Source organism: Choloepus didactylus, chromosome 9 (assembly GCF_015220235.1).
Source record: "Choloepus didactylus isolate mChoDid1 chromosome 9, mChoDid1.pri, whole genome shotgun sequence".
In the NCBI taxonomy this organism is placed as follows: Eukaryota; Metazoa; Chordata; class Mammalia; order Pilosa; family Megalonychidae; genus Choloepus; species Choloepus didactylus.
Window position 1 is genome coordinate 124,369,438 of NC_051315.1, and position 18,574 is coordinate 124,388,011.

An 18,574-nucleotide genomic window follows, 5' to 3' on the forward strand; every position below is an offset into this window, starting at 1 on the left:
CTTTACTTTCATGGCACTCACTCAAGAAATGAGTGAGAATAAGGAAGATGCGGTGGGGACATAGGGATGAATAAGTGGGGAGCACTCTTCCCAAGGACTCACGGTCCAGTCAGCAAGTGAGAGATACCCAAACAAGTCAGCCGTCATTCATCATAGGTAAACCTCGCTGGTCCCAAAGCAGTGCACCCTATCAGAGAGTTCATCAAATGCTGAGTGTGTTCTGGAGAGGGAGAGTTTGCTGCTTGGCGAGGGGATCAGGGAAGGCTTTGTGGAGAAGAAAGTAACCAGCTTCTTTGTAAGGCCCCTCTGCCTGGCCTGGGCTACCATACCCCCCAACAACCTGAAGGAGGCTCATTCTTTCTCTGACTCCATTGTGCTTCTTCATTTATTCCTCCCTTGTAAACTTTTTCAGATCTAGCAAGGGCCCCCAAGAGCATTCAGAAAGCCTACCTGCTATGACCACCACCGTGTACTCATGGAACAATCATGGGATTTAGAAAAACACCCAGTTTTGAATCCCACCTCTGCCACTTACTGGCAGCGTGACTGGAAGCAAGTCTCTTATCCTCTCTGTTCCTCCATTTGCTATCTGTAAAATGGGGCTAATGGTCAACCAGATCTTTCTAAGGCTTATGTGAAATAACACAGATGGCAGCATCTAGCAAAATATCTCACAATAAATATTAGTTTATTGCTTTCTCCCCAATTCCCCTCAAATCATTGGCTTTCAGTTTTTCACGTGCTACCATAAATGTATTCCCAGTAGCAATGGAGAGATTTCTTTAGAGTCGTTTAGGAGGACTATCAAGATGTGGCTGAAATGATACCAAAAATATGATTATTTTTATATAACTTAATTCTCCTTAGGGTGTTTGTCTCTGCAGTCACTAAAGGATTCTGATGACCAGGGCTCCCACTGTTTTCACAGTTATCTGTTGATTTTGTTTCTTTTTAGAAGAGTTACCAGATGGGGATCTTGAATCTGATGATGATGAAGATGAAGATGATGAGGTAAGTCGGAGGCGCTTGTGACACTACATAGAAAAATTCCCACCAAACTGTTCTGAGTCTCTTCCTTGCTTTGAAAAGTTAGTCCAGAGATGGAGGTTTTAATTCCTGCTGCATTATTTCTCCCAGTTGTGTGGGTTGGCTGAAGCTCAGCTGGGTGGTTCTTCTGCGGGTCTCACTTAGGGTCTCCTGCAGATGCTTTCAGCCTCCAAGCCAGCCTCTTTCCTCCAGGGCCTCTCTTCATGTGGCCTCTAGTCAGTCAGTAGTCTAGCCCAGACTTCCTTTTAGGTTGGCAGCTGGACTCCAAGAGAGAAGAAGTGAAAGCTTCCAATCCTCTTCAGGGCTCAGTAGTCTCAGAACATCACTTCTGCTGCATTCTGGTCAAAACACATCACAAGACCAGCCCATACTGGGGGATGGAAATAGACTCTCCCTCGTGATGGATGGAGCAGTGAAGAAGGGGACAGGGATGGGAGGAAGTGCTGGTGGCCAGGTTTGAAGGCCACCACGCCTAGAGTGGGTTCATTACACACCAGCACAGAGATGCAGCCTTCTGTGTCATTTGGATTTTATGGGAAGTTGAAAGATAAAGTTCTTCTTCATGAGTTTCTTGTTTCCAAGGGGCTTGACCCCTCTGTGAGCCTGCCCCTGTCTTCCTCATGGATGTAAACATTGGGCAGACTCCTGGTGAGTCTCTAGTGAAGGGTCCTGAGCTTGGGTCACAGCTGCCAGAATCAAACACTTTCCTCTGTTTTTTGCTTTCTTTTGACTTGGCTTTTCTCAGCTGTGGGAATCAGCTTGTTTGGTGACACGTTGAATACAGATAGATTTTCAGATAGCAAACTTCTCATTGCTTTTCCTTCAGAGGCCTAGAAAGAGCCTATATTGTCCTCTCTGTTTCACTGTGGTAATACGTGATTTGCATTCCTTCTGTTTGTGGGGAGCAGTTATTCCAGAAGTGAAGGCTGGAAGATGTATTCTTCCATTTGGGGTAGGATTCACTCCTAAAGTGAAGATTGGGAGAGGTATTTTCATTTGGAATTGTAGTCTCTCAGTTTAAAAATGTGACAACCAGGTTTTTGTTCACTGGATGTCGTTGTTTGGGGGAGACAGTTCATTCAAGAGCCCCAGCACTGAGAGATCCCTGAAGTGACTTGTGCCTCCGCAGGCAGCCTCCTTGGCTGCCGTTTCCTTCGTGGACGGCAGGTGGCACCAGTGGGCGTCCTTGCTCCCTCCTGCCTTGTCAGACGAGCTGTAGGTGACCTGATCCGGGGATCTTGACCATCATCTCATCCAGGGCCCTCCATTACTAAGGGGGATCCGAGAGGGGAGGAGCCCGGCCGAAGTCACAACGGTAGTTGATGGCGATAGAATCTGCGGTAAAACAGGGGTCAGCAGACTTTTTCTGTAAAGGGGCAAATAATAAATATTTTCGGCTTTGCTGGCCACGTGATCTCCATTTCAGCTGCTCAACTAGGCAGTTACAGCACGAAGCAGCCATAGACAATACGTAAATAAAACTTATGGACGCTGAAAATGGAATTTCATATAATTTTCACTTGTCACTAAATGTATTCTTTTGATCTTTTTATCAACCATTTAAAAATGTAAAAATTCATTCTTAGCTCACAGGCCATACAAAAGCAGGCCACAGACCTGATTTGGCCTATGGGCCAGTTTGCCAACCCCTGGGATAGAGCCTAGCTCACTAACTCAGTCTTCTCAGGACTCTAGTAAGATACCACCACTTTGCCTACGGCAAATTATATTTTGAGTTAATATTTTAATTCCTTAATTCCAGTAACTATGTCATTGTGTCCCAAAGTACCTCTCAAGATCCATTTTTCCTCCTTCCTCTGTCATCCCTTTGTTTTTTTGTATTGTAGGGAGAAATTCATGTGGTTCAGCTATCTGGTTAAGGAATTCCACTTTGCAAAATTTCCCTGTGAAGCAACTGTAGTCTACTGTAAATGAATGAATATAGAGGTCTTCCTTTAATTTTCTGGTCTTTTCACTACTCTGCACCCATCTTTGTTTTAAGAGAGTTTAAACTTTGAAAATACTTGTTGCAGTAGCTAGACTTTCAGAAGAATCCTAAAAGAAGTCTAGCAGGGGAATTACAAGAAAAAGGACTGTCATTTGGGACCAAAATGTAACTCGTTTTTTTGTAATGAGCTCAGGTCAGCAAATGCTGAGCTCTGCCTTCCTAAGGATCCTCACGGTACATTGCAGCTGTTAGATAGGGCTGCCCTCGGGCAAGAGTGATCATGTGTACTTCACTGAACAACAGGCAGGCTATACTTTGATAATTTTCTTTTAAAATTGGGAGGGGGGTGCAGGGGGTGGCAGGTGCTTAGACGAAAAGACTATTTCCAAAACTCAGTTGAGCAGTAGCACCGTCATTGGAATATGGATGGCATGTCCCAAGCAGACAGCAAATTTATTTTCTCAGCATCAGAGTCATCCCTCATCTTGCTTAGCAATGTGAAATATTATTATTTTTTAATTTTAATATTTAGACCCAAAACACAGATAATGAAATCACTGTTTTCAATCAGCTGATCAGTGACTCTAAAGATAAAATGGCTCTGTTGGGGCAGGGCTGTAGGCTGGGGTAAACTGGGCTCTCTTTGCCTTCATCAAGCTAAAATCTGCACCCTTGTGACTACAGCCAGGGGTCCTGCCCCCTGCAGACTCCCAGGAGAAGCCCCACGTGCAAAACCTCGTTTTCCTCTCTAATTTCTAAAAATGGAAAGGGTAGCGGATTCAGTGACATGCATGTTGTTGTTGACTGACAGGGCAGAAGCCCAACTGGAGTGGGTTGAGGGGCAAGTGGGAAGTGAGAAAATGAAGCTACATACACTTGGCTCTTCCCACAAACTTGGCCAAGAGCAAGAAAAGAGAGCTAGGATGGTGCTCAAGGGAGTGTTTTGGTTTTGTTTGTCCACTTGAAGATGGGGGAGACATAAGCATGTAAAGAGGCTGACAGTAGGGGCCCAGGGCAGAAGGACAGGCATTTTAGTCTCTTGGTTCAGGAAGCCTCAGGCTCACTCAAACCTGCAGAGGAACGAAACTATCATTAGTTAAGCTTGGACAGCACACAACAGAGTGGGCAGGTGGGGACTGCTGTTTACGGGTTCAAACGCATCTCATCCAGTGCTTTGAAAAAAAAATGTACTAATACCATTTATTTTCACATTAAACATGTGTGATATGTTTCACAAGGGCCAGTGGTAATCCCCAAGGTTCAGGAGCCCTGATTCCAATATTCTCACCCCAATGGCTGGCGGTTCTTTTCACATATTATGGCAAGTTTCCTTGTGTCCAGCTCACAAGGGGCTTTGTAAGTGGAGAGGAAGGGCCTTCCTGTGCTGTTCTAGAAGACCAGTTTCAAGGCAGAATAGATTTAAATGCCACATAAGGTCAGCCATGGACATTTACTTGCAGGTTGCCATGTAGGTGACTATCACATGCTCAGCAACTTCATTCTATACAAATATCTCAAACATGGAAGTCCTTCATTTGTTTATTCAATAACTCTCAGTGCCTTGAATAGCATTATTCTAGGAAATAATGGGGAAGGGTTGCAAAAGAAATCTAAAAGAGTGTCTGTGGTTTCTGTCCCTCCCAGAGTTCAGAATCTAGATAGAGAGAGTGATCGTGGTAAGGCAGCTCACACTTGTGTAGCATCGCCACATGCCAGACACAGCTCTACACGCCTTCCCTCCCAGAGACCCTGTGATGAGTTCTCGCAGATTTCCTGTCTCATCTATAGATGAGGAAACTGAGAAAATGGGCCCCTTGCCAAGCTGTCACATCTAATAGTGAGTAGTGGGGTTGGATTCTAGCCCAGGTGGTCTCACTCACAGTCCGTGCTCCTAACCACTGCACTGTGTTGCCTGTCGTGAGCCATATATAAAAACACCACAGCCAGCAAACAGAAAATAGGATGTAATTACAGATTCCTAAATGGGATGGAACTGAAAAGTGCTGCGGAAATTCAAAGTGATCAGGGAACACTGGACGATGGCCGTCTCAAGCAGAACTTTGCCCGGCCCAGGGTGAAAGTAACTGGGATGGATGGCTGCAGAGGAGGCTGCAGGTGGGAAAGCAGAGGAGCTACCTTCTGGGACGACAGCACAGGCCGAACCCTTATGCTGTGCCTCTCCCCTCCCCCTCAGGCACTGCCATGCAGAAACCCAAGTTAACCTTCCATACTCTACTGCATTCTCATCAAATTTTATAAGGATATATTCATCTATGCTTTTTGTCAATACTCATTTGATGAAATGGGATAACATATTATATAGATATAGACATACATAGGCACACACACATACACACTCTATGTTGCCTTTTTCTCTTGTTAATGCTTTTTGGAAATCCTTCTAAGTCAGCCAGTATAGAAAATTCTTTTTAATGCCATGGCTATACAATTTTCCAGATTTTTGCTGCTTTAAACTATGCTACACGAAACATCTTTGTAAGTAGATCTTCATTTACTGGTGCTTTGATTTACATGCATTGGATTCTGCTGCATTGCTGGATCAAAGCATGTATGTGTTTTTAATTGTGATGGATTTCTCCAGATTGCTTTTCAAAGAGACTGCAACGATCTCGGTTTCTCCCCATCTCCACCAGCAATAAATGTTATTGCCCTTTTTATTTTTTGCCAATATAATGGTGGTAAAGTGCTATCTTATTGTTATTTTACTTTGCATTTCCCTGACAACTAGTGAGTTTGAGCATCTTTTATGCTTATTGGATGTTTCTATTTGCTAGACTGTAAATTTCTTATTCACATCTTTTGTCTTTTTTTTTTATTTGTGTTTATTATTCCATGTCAGTTTGTAGGAAATCTCTATATTACAGATATTGTGCCTTTTTCACCTTCATTACAAATATTTTAAGATATATATTTTATTTATTGACTTAGCTGCAAATCCTTCAAATTTTTTTAAAAAATAAATGTAATGGCTTTTCTTTTTAAAGCTACTAGATTTTCTGCCTGATGAAGTTTTCCCCTAACCCTAAATTATACCTGTAATCTTCTAAATTTTCTTTCAAGATTTTTATTTTTTCATTTAAATATTAATTATTAAATATTTTATAGATAAAAAGAAAATATATGGGATGTTTATATAAGGTTTGAAGCAACTGTTTTCAATTTGCTGTTATAAGAACGTTTTACACTCAAAAATTTACTGAAGACCCCAGAAAGCTTTGGTTTACATGTATTGGATATATCAGTATTTACCAAATTAGGACTTAAAAGTGATAAGATGTTAAAATAAATGTTGATATATATTAATTAATTTTTAAATGACAGTAATAAACCCATCACATTTTAATACAAATAAGATATTTTTATGAAAAAGAATTCTTTTCCAAAAAAATTTATGAAGAAGAGTAGCACTGTGTTTTATTTTTGAAAATCTCTTTAATGTCTGGATTAGAAGAAGACAGTTGGATTCTCAAATCTGCCTCTGTGTTTCATCTGTTGCAGTGTGTTGTTTTGACGGAAGGATATAAAGCAAATCCAGCCTCAGACATTTAAGTATTTGGAAGGGAGTGGAGTATTTTAACAGACTTTTCAGATAGTTAGAGCTATTCTTTGTTACTACTTCAACCCTGGTCAAGTGATAGTTTATTAAAGGTTAATTGCAGTGTGGAATCAGAATCTATATCAACAATTCCTTTTTATTCTGTTAATAAAATTCCAGCTAATTTCATTTTTGGCCTTCTGATTGATCATTGTAGGTGTATAGAAATACAGTAGATTTTTGTGTGCTGATCTTGTATTCTGAAACTTGGCCAAACTCAGTTTATTAGTTCTGATAGTTTTTGTTTGTTTGTTTGTTTGTTTGGTGTATTCCTTAGGATTTTCTACATGCAAGAGTATATCATCTAATAGAGACAGTTTTACTTCTACCTTTTGAATTTGGATGCCTTTTATTTCTTTTTCTTGCCTAATTGCCCTGGCAAGATTGCTCCAGTTCAGTGTTGAATAGAACTGATGAGAGCAGACATCCTTGTCTTATTCTTGAAAATTTTCAGTCTTTCTCTATCTAGTATAATGTTAGCCCTCAATTGTTTGTGGATGCTCATTATCAGGTTGAGGAAGTTTACTTCTGTTCCTAGTTTTTTTAATTTTTTTTAATCATGAAATAGTGTGGGATTTTGTTGAATGCTTTTTCTGCATCGATTGGGATGATTGTGTGGATTTTTTCCTCCATTCTATTAATGTGGTATATTTCATTGACTTTTCTATATTAAACTACCTTTGCACTTGGGATAAATCCCACTTCATCATGAGGTATAATCCTTTCCATATGTTGCTGTATTCAATTTGCTAGTATTTTGTGTCTTTCTAGGAATTTGTCCAGTTCATCTAAATTATCTAATTTGTTGGCATATAGTTATTCTTAGTTGTCCCTTATAATCCTTGTTATTTCTGTAAGCTTGGTAGTGATGGCCCATCTTTTATTCCTGATTTTAGTAATTTGAGTCTTTTCTCTTTTTCTCTTGGTCAGTCAACTTAAAAGTTGGTCAATTCTGTTGACCTTTTCAAAGAACCAACTTTGATTTTGTTGATTTCTCTATTGTTTTTCTGTTCTCCGTTTTGTTTATCTCTACTCTAATCTTTATTAATTCCTTCCTTCTGCTAGCTTTGGGTTTTGTTTGCCCTTCTTTTTCTAGTTCCTTCAGGCGTGAAGTTGGGTCATTGATTAGAAATCTTTCTTCTTTTCTAATGTGGGCATTTACAGCTATAAATTTCCCTCTGAGCGCTGCTTTTTCTGCATCCCATAATGGTATGTTGTGTTTTTGCTTTCACTAATCTCAAAGTATTTTCTAATTTCCCTTGTAATTTTTTCTTTGACTCTTTGGTTGTTTGAGTATGTTATTGACAAATGCACACCCAGGAAAAGGCTGTTGATCCTGAGCAAGCTCTCAGGTCAAATAAAGGCAAGCCCTGTTAGTGAGGGTTTCCAGGGAGTTGCCAGACAAGTCAAATAATGACAGTTCTCTAGGAATGATGCTTTGCGGGAACCCCAAACCTGTTCCGTTCCCTCCAGCGACTGTGAGTCTGCTGGTTTTCACTGTGGTTGTGGGGCTGTTGGTTTCCAAGGCTACCGTGGAGCCAGGGAGAAAGAGATAAAAAATGCCACAATATTCCCTGCTCTTACTGAGAGTTAGCCATTTGTCTTGAATAAATGTTCCTCAGATTGTTGCAAGCTTTTGGTTAATTGCCAGAGTTCTAAAAAAAAGGTTGATTTTGATGGTTTTTGCCAGTGTTCTCACTGCTTTTACAGATGAGTAGATATGAAGTTCTTTCCTTACAATTCTTGCCGGCATACCACCTATTTTTCATTTTTAGTAGTTCTTTTACCCATACATGATTTTGTATTATCACGCATGGGTCACTTGGAAAATATTGGTTTACCAAGTTTTGCAGTTCTTCCAAATGTTAATACATTTCGTTATATAGTACCATATCAAAAATATCACCACTGACCTCATCAGAAAAGTCTTTAGGTACTGGGAAGCTATCAAGCTCACAATGGCAGATACAATTTTTCAAAATCTCACTTACTCTTGAAAGCTCAAATTGTATTATTGACAACAGTACTGTCAGTTATCTTCCTTGAAGCAACAGGCTCACTTCATTATTTTTCAAAAAATTGCCTGCCAAACACCTGGGTCTGAAAATCCATAGTTTGTCTCTCAGTCTTTCAAGTAAACATGGTGTTCCTTGAAAAAAGTGGCTGGTTCAGCTTGCAACTCAATCTCACCAGTGTTTTTCCCCCAAGACCCCCATCATAATTTGGTATAGAGCAGAAGTGCTTTATCTGTACTTTCCTTTTTCTCACACGGAATCTTAAAAAGGCAAGCCTCAAAGGTCTGGATTTAATAAAACTAATAATTTCTGCTGCTTCATCAAGAGCATTCTTAAATGAAGCTCTGTCTATCTGTCTATCCATCCATCTAGTAGCAGTCAAGAACACAGCGACTGCCTTGATTTGTGCTAAGGCACCAGGGGTTTTCCCATCATCAGTGCAAATGCCAATATAGTTGTTCCAGGATGAACCATGAAAGCCGGTAAAAATATTCAGCACTTTAACTATTTCAGCCAGCACTACCTGTGTTTTGTTGTCAAGCATTCACACAAAAGATCTTTGATGATTAATTACTGCTGAAACGGGACAAATACAAGCAAAATAGCAAGTCCAGGCATGTTCTGCCAACAAAGTATTAACTCAGTGTTCATGTTTGCAGCTAAAACTCTAATTTGGCCAGCTGCTCTAACATTAGAAAGTGACACTGCTGGAATTTCTTTTGCTAACTTCCCATCCAGCAGGCATTCAGCAATACCAGCCGTGCGAGGCTATTGTGGATGTTTCTCCAGGCAAAGCGATATGTTCACTTGCCCTCTGAGGTCTTCAGTAGCTTTGTTCTTTTTGTTCCTTTTTTTTTCCCCCGATAATTTTGTCATGGGAAGGGAATAATTTTAGATTTACAGAAAAGAGAGTACAGAGACTTCTAGAGGAGGGTCATAGGACTCTCTGATCAGTCAGTGTCATCTTTTTCAGCATCTTTCCATACAGACAGTACAGCTATGTGTTGAGAAAATTGGTCCACTAGCTCTTTTTTGTAGACCAATGATCTGTCCTTAAAAATATAAGAAAAAGATATTATAAAAACATTTTCTTTTATTTTAGAATAATTTTTTTTATCTTTCAAAGTATAATTTAATAAGTAGTTATATAGGAAATCTCCAACGTTGTTATGCATTACAGTACCGCAGTTTCAGTTATTTCCTTTTTGTGAAACATAACATATACACAAAAAGGCAACAGCTTTCAAACCACAACTCAACAGGTAGCTGCAGAACAAACCCAAATGATGCCATGGGCCACAGTTACAATAATAGTCAAAGAAAATTTTTTTAATTGGGGAAGTTTTTGAAAAATTGTTAAAATATTATTATAAAATAAAACACCAAGTGTAGTTAACTTCTAATTGTGTTTCCACATGGAAGAAGCAAGGAAAGCTTGAGGATTTCAAAATAACAATTTATTGGGCAATAATGAGGTTACATCAGCTGTAGCAGATATAACCAAAGATAGCTAGTAAGAGGGCTATAGAAACACTGAGAACAAACTGAATTAACCTCTGAAAATGTACATATTTACTCTCTAAACTTATTACCTTAAAAATTTCTGGAAAACACGAGAATATCCAGGCTTACATTCTCTCAGCCATCAGAATGATGTCATCATGTTATGCAACTTCTAAAAACGCCTCTGTGTACTTGAAAGAGAATGAGAGCAAAAAAGGCACATATTGTTTTTAAAATAATTATAATATATAATATATTATTTTCTGTTTTATAAATTATATCAAACATATATATTACATGTACTATGTAGTAATATATTACTGTGAAAATAGTTTAGACTTCAAAGACCCGCCCCCTCCATCTTTATGAGTATTGGTGTTAAAATTTATTCTGATGTCATAAAATAAATTAGGAAGTTTTTCATCTTTCCCTAGGGATCAGAATTAGTTTTGTTGTTGTTTTTTTTAGGATAGAGTTAGAACATCACTATGAATCATCTAACCTTGAAGCCTTTTTCAGCAGTGGGTCTTTCCAGTTTCATCTATGGTTAATTGGTGTATCAAAGCTTTCTATCGATCAGATTAATTGGACTATTAAGTATTTTGCCAGGAAATCATCCATTTCCTCTAGTTTTTGTCTCTTTTTTCCTCTCTCTCTCTCTCTCTTTTTTTTTCCATGTGCAAACAGAAAGTTTAATCAGCAAGTATTGATTAGGAACTTACAGTGTGCTCAGCATTGTACCCAGATAATACAGCATTATAGAAGGTGCATAAAAGCCTTGATCTCTCCTCTGACATAGGCGACAATTTAGTTGGAGTGACAAAAGGAACACACGTTATAAAGAGGAGCAAACAATGTTACATGTTAGATTGTGGGAGAATACTTAAAGTACTGCAGGCTTCCAGAGGATATTGAGATCAACAAAAGCTAGAAGGGATGGAAAGTGGGTAGGAAGGCGAGAAGCAGGGGAAAAGGAGGGAGGAGGGCAGGAAGGGAGGGAAAGGAGGGAGAACACAGGGTGGGAAGGAGGACCCATGGAAGTACAGAGGTGGGCACTAATGTGGGACCAGGAGGAGTCTGGTCAAACTGGGGAAGTGAGAGGTAGGGGCAGAGAGAGGTAAGGCTCTTTAATAAGTATAGAGGCCAGAGCATGAAGAAGCTGAATAGTTGACACTGAATATAGTAGCAACTTGCCTCTCTCTCTCTTAAGCTGTAGAGTTATGTGTGGTATTCTTATGGTTCCTTAAACTTTCCATATCTGTGGTTTGTCTCTTTTCTCATTTTAACCTCATATACTTTTGGTTGCCTTCCTTTTCCCTAGTGAGGCACAAAAGGATTGGTCTCTTTTTTTGATGTTTTCAAAGAATCAACTGTTGGATGTATTTAGTCTTCTATTCTTTGTTTTCTGTTGCATTGATTTCGGCCTTTGTCTTTAGTAACTTTCCATTTTTCTTTGCTTTTTACTCATTATGTCCATTCAGGCCACTGATATTTATTGAGCACTTGCTATCCTCCGGGCACTGTCCTAGGCACCTGAGATAGGTCAATGAGCAGAACAGACAAAAATCCCTGCCCTCATGGTACTTCCATTGTTGTGGGGGAAAGGGAGCAAGGAAGATAATAAAAATACCTAACTTATACAGTCTTGTATTTGTTATCTATCACTGCATAACAAATTACCCCAGAATGGAGTGGCTTAAATCAGCAAACATTTATCATCTCACACAGTGTCTGAGGGTGGAGATCTGGGAGCAGCTTAGTGGGTGGCTCTGGCTCAGGGTCTCCCATGAGGTTGCAGCAAGCTGTCCGCACGGCTGCCACCACCTGAAGGCTTGACTGGGGCTGGAGGATCCACTTCCAAGACAATTCGCTCCTGAAGTTGTTGGCAGGAGGCCCTAGTTCCATGCCACGTGGGCCTCTCCATGGGGCTGCTCACAGCATAGCAGCTGGCCTCCCCCAGAGGGAGTGATCCAAGAGAGGAGGTGAGCAAGACAGAAGCCACAGTGTCTTTTATAACCTAATCCACGAAGTAACACTCCATCACTTCTGCCTCATTCTCTTGGGGGGCTGGGGGAGGACACGGAACTGCACAATGCTTTGAACACAAGGAGATGGGGTTCCTCGGGGGCTGTCTAGGTGTAATGAATAAACGTAAAACAGGTAAGGGAGTTGGGAAGGTGTGGTGGGGAACTGGCTTGCAGTTTTAAATTGGTTGGTCATGAAAAGCCCCACTGTGGAGGGAGCTATGTACCCCCAGAAAAACACTTTCTTAAGCTTAATTCATTCCTGTGGGACTTTCGATGAGGCTACTTCAGTTACAGTGTGGCCCAATTCAGTCAGGATGGGTCTTAATCCTATTTCTGGAGTCCTTCCTAAGCAGAATGCAACTCAGATAGACAAATAGAAAACCACGGGAAGCAAGAAGCTGAAGGCCATCAGAACCCAGAAGAGACCAGAGAGGCCGCCATGTGCATTGCAATGTGACAGGAGCCCAGGGCCAAGGATCGCTGGCAGCTGGCCCCAGAGCACCAGTCTTTGGGAAGAAAGCATCACCTTGATGACGCCTTGATTTCAACTTCCTTTATCAAAATTGTGAGCCGATAAATTCTCATTGTTTAAGCCAAGCCATTGCATGGAATTTGCTTTGGCAGCAGGAAACTAAAACAGAGATCACATTTGAGTGAAGAGAAGGAGGTGAGGGAGTGACTGTGTGAATATCTTGGAGGAAGGGTGTCCCAGCAGAAGGGCGTAGGAGTTCAAAGCTTTCTTTTTCTGTCTTATAAGTTCTTCTGCCCCCAGCCATTCCACCCTGCCCCGGGGCACAGGCACAGGTTCTCCTGAGGAAGCGATGCTTCTTGGGTGCAGGAAGGAGTGTGAGGTCTGCCGTTGGCCCCCGTCGGCTGGGGAGTCAGAGCCAGTGACCACCGCATGTGGCCAACATAGGAAGGGTGGACTTTTTTCCTAAGCCATACTTCCTAAAGCATCAACGTGGAAAGCAGAAAACCATGTGTGCCAGTTTGAATGTATTATGTCCCCCCAAATGCCATTATCTTTGATGTAATCTTGTGTGGGCAGACCTATCAGTGTTAATTAGATTGAAATTCTTTGAGTGTTTCCATGGAGATGCGCCCCACCCAACTGTGGGTGATGACTCTGATTGGATAATTTCCATGGAGGTGTTGGCCTGCCCATTGGGTGGGTCTGAATTAAATTACTGGCTGTGCCAGTTTGAAAGTATTGTGTCCCCCAAATGCCATTATCTTTGTGGTCTTGTGGGACAGACGTTTTTGGTGCTGGTTGGATTTGCTTGGAATGTGCCCCACCCAGCTGTGGGTGATGATTCTGATGAGTTGTTCCCATGGAGGCGTGGCCCCACCCATTCGGGGTGGGCCTTGATTGGTGGAGCTATGTAAATGAGCTGACTCAAAGAGAGGGAATGGAGTGTAGCTGGGAGTGATGTTTTGAAGAGGAGTAAGCTTGCTAGAGAGGAACGTCCTGGGAGAAAGCCGTTTTGAGGCCGGAGCTTTGGAGCAGATGCCAGCTGCCTTCCCAGCTAACGGAGGTTTTCTGGATGCCATTGGCCATCCTCCGGTGAAGGTACCCGATTGCTGAGGTGTTAGCTTGGAAGCTTTGTGGCCTTAAGACTGTAACTGTGTGGCGAAATAAACCCACGTTTTGTAAAAGCCTATCCATCTCTGGTGTTTTGCATTCTGCAGCATTAGCAAACTAGGACACTGGCACACTGTATAAGATCAGACAGAAGGAGCGAGCTTGCCACAGCCCAGAGGGACTCTTTGACGAATGCACAGGAGCTACAGATGAGAGACAGTTTGAGGATGGCTATTTTTTTTTTAATCTTCATTTTATTGAGATATATTCACATACCACACAGTCATACAAAACAAATCGTACTTTCGATTGTTCACAGTACCATTACATAGTTGTACATTCATCACCTAAATCAATCCCTGACACCTTCATTAGCACACACACAAAAATAACAAGAATAATAATTAGAGTGAAAAAGAGCAATTGAAGTAAAAAAGAACACTGGGTACCTTTGTCTGTTTGTTTCCTTCCCCTATTTTTCTACTCATCCATCCATAAACTAGATAAAGTGGAGTGTGGTCCTTATGGCTTTCCCAATCCCATTGTCACCCCTCATAAGCTACATTTTTATACAACTGTCTTCGAGATTCATGGGTTCTGGGTTGTAGTTTGATAGTCTCAGGCATCCACCACCAGCTACCCCAATTCTTTGGAACCTAAAAAGGGTTGGAGGACGGCTATTGAAAGCAGACTTTTGCTGCAGAGAAGCTAAGAGAGGAAAAACACTCCAAAAGCAACTAAGAGTGACATATTTGAGGAACTGCAGCCTAGAGAGGAACATCCTGGGAGAAAGCCATTTTGAAACCAGAACTTTGGAGTAGACGCCAACCACATGCCTTCCCAGCTAACAGAGGTTTTCCGGACACCATTGGCCATCCTCCAGTGAAGGCACCCAATTGCTGAGGTGTTACCTTGGACACTTTATGGCCTTAAGACTGTAGCTGTGTAACCAAATAAACCCCCTTTTATAAAAGCCAATTCATTTCTGGTGTTTTGCATTCTGGCAGCATTAGCAAACTAGAACACCATGTCTCTTCATTTTTCTTTTAACTTTATTGTAGTAACATATAAAATGTGTTATTTTGAGTACATTTAACTGTACGATTCAATGCCATTAATTACACGCACAGCACTGTGCTGCCATTCCCCTTCCATCACCAAAGAAAACTGGGCTTTTTTCTGTAAAAGAAAATAATTTCACATCATTGGTTTTGATACACACTTTAATCAGACTCCCTCTTCGGATGCATTTTCCCAGCCCATGGCCCTTAGGTGTAAACAGCAGTACTCAAAGAAACTTGAGGCTCCTGCAGTAGAACTGAATTAGCTGCTTTTACAACTTCCCTGTTTGTTAAGGCAATCTAAGGGGTAATCCACAGCAAAGTGCTTGGCTCAGTGCCTGGGGCATTATAAGCCCTTGATAAATGGTAGCTGGTATTTTCCAAGGGCCCCCTGTGTGCATGTGGGGGCCAAGTGTGCTTTTGTTTAGTCCTCACAATTCCTCCGAGTAGGAACTATTATTAGCCCCATTTCATGGATGAGAAAACCAAAGTGTAGCATGGATCAGAAACTTGCTTAAGGTCACATGGTTTCAGTTTCCCCAGGCTACCCTAACAAAGTGCCAAGAACTGGATGGCTGAAAAAATATAAATCTATTGTCTCATGGTTCTGAAGGCTAGAAGTCGGAAGTCAAGGTGTCAGCAGGGCCTGCGAAGTCGGAAGTCAAGGGCCCGCTCCCTGCCTCTCCCAGTGCTGCTTTCTGGCAAGCCTTGCTGCTCCGCTTCCTGCAGCTGCATGCGCCTCCATGTCACACAGCCGCCTCCCCTCTGCCTGTCTGTGTGCAGCTCTGCCCTTCCCATCGGGACCCCAGTCATAGCAGGGGGGGCCCTAAGCCAGTTTGGCCTCATCTTAACATATCACGTCTTCAGATTTCCAAATTGGGTCACATTCTTGGGAGGGTAAGACTTGAACTTACCTTTTTGTGGAGAAAAAAGACACACCGTGACCCATAACACGCACAGGCAGGAATTGGTGGGAAAGAACTTAAACCCAGCCGTCCTGGGCCTGCCCTCCAGCCGGGAGGGCCGCCTGCGCCTGGGGGGTGGCAAGGAGGTGTTCGCCTGGGTGAGTCCCGGCAGGAGAACCAGCAAGAATCGGTACCAGCACCCATGGCTGAGGACCTGCAGGCGGCTGAGTTTGGACCCCAGGTTGCTGGGAAAATGGTGATACCGTTAACAAGAACGAGGAAACAGACCTGCAGGTGGGGAACAGATAGCGTGTAGGGTGAAACTTGATTTTCGATGGGGGGACAGAAGATTACCTGGCTGGATCGACAGTGATGGGGCAGAAAGCCAGGCAGTTCCTGACTGGGCTGCCTCCAGGGACCAGGCCTCGGCAGGCAGAGGGGTCTCGTTGAGCCTAGGGACCGTGGCCCCCTCTGGCTGCCGTCACACATAGCCCTGGGGATTGTTGACCCACCTGAAGCCAAAACAGCAGGCCGCTTTCCACGGCCACCTGACGGCCCCCTGCCTGCTGGCCTGCTGGAGCACATAACTTTTAATGCCCTTTTAAACGTCTGTTTTATGTCTGTATTACTTGCAGGGCCTTTCCATTATTTAACCAAGTCAATAAAGAAACCAGTGTTTCCCAATTAGGGGTTCTGCTTTTTTTTTTTTTTTTTCCTGGTGCCTTTTCAGCTTCTAAATTCATTTATTTCTGTAACACAGCTCCCAGACGATGGCTGGGGTGAACCAGCCGAGAGGCTGACTCATGGCTGATGGTCTCATTTCCACTGTGGTTTTCATGGTAACAGACATCAGATGGTTCAAAACACCCAGAAACCTCATTTAGGCGTTAGCAAACTGTTTTCCAGAAAAGCCAACCACTGTAGTACAGTAAACTTTTTTTCTTATCTAATTTTTTTAAAATTGTATCAAAGCAATGGGTGGTTTTTTCCTATTATCGCAGATTCTTGAATTAATAGTTTTATGTAGTGAGGCGTGTATATTTCTAATTTTTACCTATTCAGTAAAATCTTACTACTTAAGTGCATTTTATGGTTTTTTTTATTTTAGAATTTTTGTTTAATAAATGTGTTCCTACCTGTCCAATCAAATTACCATCACTTGGCATCCAGAGATGAAATGCTTTGTGTCGATGTCTAAGAAGATTACTGGATTAAAAAGTAGTGTGTAGTCTGTGTCCTTTCCCTTCAGAATTCAAGCTGCCTGTGCTCTGGGCAGGGACTGAGGCCCTTCCTTGCATCACTGTGACTGGGCTGTAAAGACTCAGTGTCTGTTATACTCATATTGAGTCTTTTGGTACCTGTTCCGGTTTGCTAATGCTGCAATTATGCAAAATACCAGAAATGAATTGGCTTTTATAAAGGGGGTTTATTTGGTTACAAAGTTATAGTCTTAAGGCCATAAAGCATCCAATGTAAAGCATCATCAATTGGGTACCTTCACTGGAGGATGGCCAGTGGCGTCCGGAAAACCTCTGTTAGCTGGGAAGGCACATGGCTGGTGTTCGCTTGCTGCCAGGTTGCATTTAAAAATTGCATTCTCTAAAATGTTGCTCTTGGGGCATTTTGTCCTCTCTTAGCTGCAGCTCCTCTTCAAAATGTCACTCTCAGTTGCTGTCTCTTGACTGAAGCTCCAAGCTCCTTCTGTCTGAGCACTATGTAGGGCTCTAGTAAACTAATCAAGGCCCAGGCTGAATGGGCGGGGCCACGCCTCCATGGAAATTATCTAATCAGAGTTATCACCTACGGTTGGGTGGGTCACATCTTCATGGAAACAACGTAATCCAAAGGTTCCAATTTAATCAACACTAATACGTCTGCCCCCACAAGAGTGCATTAAAGAACATGACTTTTTCTGGGTGACATAATATATACAAACTGGTATGGTAGCTAAATACTATATGTCACAGATGTTATATAAAATATTGAATATGCCTGGTATATAAAACATAGAAATAGAAATATAGAGAAATACACTGAATGATAGAACCAGAAGCAATTTTCTGTTGCCAGTGAGCAAAACGAACAGTGCGCCACACTAAATTTGGTAGAATGGTAACAAGAGCTATAAAATTGGTGAACGTCCATTAAACAGTATTAAGCAGGATGTCATATTAAGCTACGGTGCCTGTTTTCCGTTTACCTGAGGAAGCAGGCAGATACCTGCTACACCTAAGTCACGTGTTTCAAGGGAAAAGCACTTACAATAGAAAATACCAGAAGCAAAGTGGAAGGAAGCCTTGCTATGTGGTGAGACATGGCAGAGTCCTCACGCAGAGCACTTAGCTGCAGGTGGTATGGCTGCCTTCTGGGATTTCTTTTGTGATGCGTGTGTTGTGTTATTTTTAGCTGCTGTTTCTTCACACTGCCTTTTATTCTCTCCCAGTGACCTGTGAGTGCTTCTAGAGCAGGGAAGGTACCAGTTTGTTCCCTAGACTATCCCCAATAAGTAGAAAAACCTGCACACTCTGGTTTTGTTTAATAGATCGCAATCGTCGCTGACTGAGTAAAGACTTAAGATAGCATGCGGTGCTGGTAAAACTTCCCTCTGCAGAGCATTCCTCCAGAAGAATGTCACAAAGGGCAAAACCTGCATAACCACCACCTAGCTCATTCAAGCCACCGCAGAAGCCCCTTCATGTTCTCTCCCTGGCATCTTACGGTACCAGGTACTCTGCGTTTGATTCATTTGGCCAACAATAGGTTTGTGAGTGTACATATAGGTGAACCTTTGCTACAAAGTCCCCCAAAATTTGGTGGCCCAAAAAGCAGTGTTTTCCTCCCAATTCTGTGGGTTGGCTGGGTGGGCATTC

General features: G+C 42.0%; 1 protein-coding gene across 7 annotated transcripts in view; it reads left to right on the plus strand.

Moving 5' to 3' along the window:
* Positions 1-18,574, plus strand: part of ARMC9 (armadillo repeat containing 9) — a 172,145-nt gene that overhangs the window by 109,612 nt on the left and 43,959 nt on the right. For all 7 annotated transcript variants that reach the window (XR_005218790.1, XR_005218791.1, XM_037849509.1 and 4 more), the window contains one exon: positions 956-1,011. Coding sequence is in view for 5 of the 7 variants with exons in the window: in XM_037849509.1 (XP_037705437.1) it covers positions 956-1,011 (56 nt within the window). In the remaining 2 variants the exon portion in view is untranslated. The remainder of the gene's footprint in view (positions 1-955; positions 1,012-18,574) is intronic.